Consider the following 1,670-nt stretch of genomic DNA (forward strand, 5'->3'; position numbering starts at 1 on the left):
CCTGGCTGGCACTCCCTATCTTCCTTTCCACTGTGTTTGCCATGTCACACCAGTACCACCGTCAAACCATGTCTCCCGGTCTGTCTCAGTTCTCTTCCACCTCCCCTCTGTCCCTGGCGTGGGCCGGGGTGCCTGTCTGTCCTGCTCACTGCTGTGTCTCTACTGTCAGAACGGCCGCTGGGCATAGCAGGTGCTCAGTGAAGAGCAAGTGATGACAAATGAACCACCAGCCGCGTGTGCCCACAGCATCCCAGATCCCCTGTGACGCGACTCACATGCTTTAAAGCCACCACAGCCTTCTAGGACACCAGTGGGACCCACGCCTGCAGGTGAGGGCACCGAACGTCAGGAGCTTACAGGGAGGTGATGAGGCCACCTCCAAGGATGCATGCCCAGGACCACTGTCTCCCTGGGAAGGGCCCCACCTGGCTGGGCAGGGCTCCAGACTGCAGTCCTCAACGGGGCGGGGCCTGGGCACCGGCCAGCACTCAGAGTGAGGCAGGGGGACACGGCGGCCGTGGTCCAGCCTCACGCAGCGAACGGCCAGTGGCACCCGCCCCCCTCCGCAGGTCACTGGGCACGGTGCCAAGGCTCGGGTCTCCCACCTGCAGTAAGAAGGCCAGCGCTCCATTGGAGGGTACACCCCAGGGTGAGACTCCTTCCTCCCGAAGGGACCCAGGCTGCTGCCCCCGCCCCCCCCCCGCATAGTCTCCACCCTCACTCACCAAGCCGGGCAAGGGGCAGCCTGGCAGGCCTCCTGCCGGCTCCCAGGCTTGCTTTCCAGGTCACATAGCTCTTCCCGGACAGAGGTCCCCAGGGCAGAGTCCATGCACACAAAGTGCAGCTCCATCAGGCCTGCAGGGAGGAAGCAGAGACCCCGAGCCCCAAGAGAAAGGTTCAACAAGAACTACGGGTGCCCAGCTCTCTGGAGAGCTCCAGCAGATAAGGCCTACCTTGGTTCGAGTCTTGACTCTGCCACTTACCAGCTGTGTGACCTTGGACAAGTGACTTAACCTCTCTGAGCCTCAGATTTTTCACCTAACGGTGCCTCACTTGCGGGGATGTTTATACAGACTTTTAAAGCCGAGCTACAGACTGCCTAGCCCCTAGCAGGTACCCAAGCAGTAGCCGCTGTTGTTTATCGTTACTTTATGAGAATTGCTCTTTGACGACCTCTTCCTGTGTTTATAACGAAGATGTTATCAGGGTCCGTTTCCTGGAACCTCTCCTTTAGGACTATCCTCAGAAGAACAATCTCTAGCCTTGATTCTAAAACATGCACAAGTTTCACTGAGCAAGTGCTGAGGGTCGTAGTTTAAGAACAGCACGTGTTTTAAATTTTGCTCCTCTGGTTCGGCTGCCAGGAAGCTCAGAGCTGTTTGGGGCCCTTCTCTCGCCGCTTTTCTAGACCTTAAGGAATATACTTGCGTGCCAATATTGCCCAGTTTTATTGTCTTTCCTGTCTTCCAGCCAAGCAACGAAGACATTCACATGGCTTTCCGTACTTCGCCCCAACCTCCTTATAGATGATGTCATGTTCTGACCTAGCCTGGATTCTCTGTACGCCAATTCAAATGCTTTTTAGAACCAGGCAAAATGTAGGCAGGTAAGAGTTAGCGAATGAGCCCTGGGGCCTCACCTCGACCACAGGAGGCAGAGCACGGCCCCGC

At 56.9% G+C, this 1,670-nt stretch overlaps 1 protein-coding gene across 1 annotated transcript; it reads right to left on the bottom strand.

Moving 5' to 3' along the window:
- Positions 1-47: 47 nt before the first annotated feature.
- On the bottom strand, positions 48-1,664 carry LOC117800386 (A disintegrin and metalloproteinase with thrombospondin motifs 13-like). The gene is made up of 4 exons (XM_034652920.1): positions 1,640-1,664; positions 726-855; positions 426-605; positions 48-323 (listed from the first exon to the last, which is right to left on the bottom strand). Exons 2-4 carry the CDS (start codon positions 848-850, stop codon positions 281-283), a joined length of 348 nt encoding a protein of 115 aa, XP_034508811.1. The 5' UTR covers positions 851-855; positions 1,640-1,664; the 3' UTR covers positions 48-280.
- Between the last annotated feature and the right edge of the window lie 6 nt (positions 1,665-1,670).

Source organism: Ailuropoda melanoleuca, unplaced genomic scaffold (genome assembly GCF_002007445.2).
Source record: "Ailuropoda melanoleuca isolate Jingjing unplaced genomic scaffold, ASM200744v2 unplaced-scaffold69340, whole genome shotgun sequence".
In the NCBI taxonomy this organism is placed as follows: domain Eukaryota; kingdom Metazoa; phylum Chordata; class Mammalia; order Carnivora; family Ursidae; genus Ailuropoda; species Ailuropoda melanoleuca.

What these genes read in the sequence shown, in the direction of transcription:
- LOC117800386 (XM_034652920.1), bottom strand. Translation starts at nt 850, where the DNA reads ATGGAGCTGCACTTTGTGTGCATGGACTCTGCCCTGGGGACCTCTGTC. An exon ending in GCTGCCCCTTGCCCGGCTTG is followed by an intron (nt 606 to 725) that starts GTGAGTGAGGGT and finishes TTCTTACTGCAG; the next exon opens with GTGGGAGACCCGAGCCTTGG. An exon ending in CTGGAGCCCTGCCCAGCCAG is followed by an intron (nt 324 to 425) that starts GTGGGGCCCTTC and finishes CCTCACCTGCAG; the next exon opens with GCGTGGGTCCCACTGGTGTC.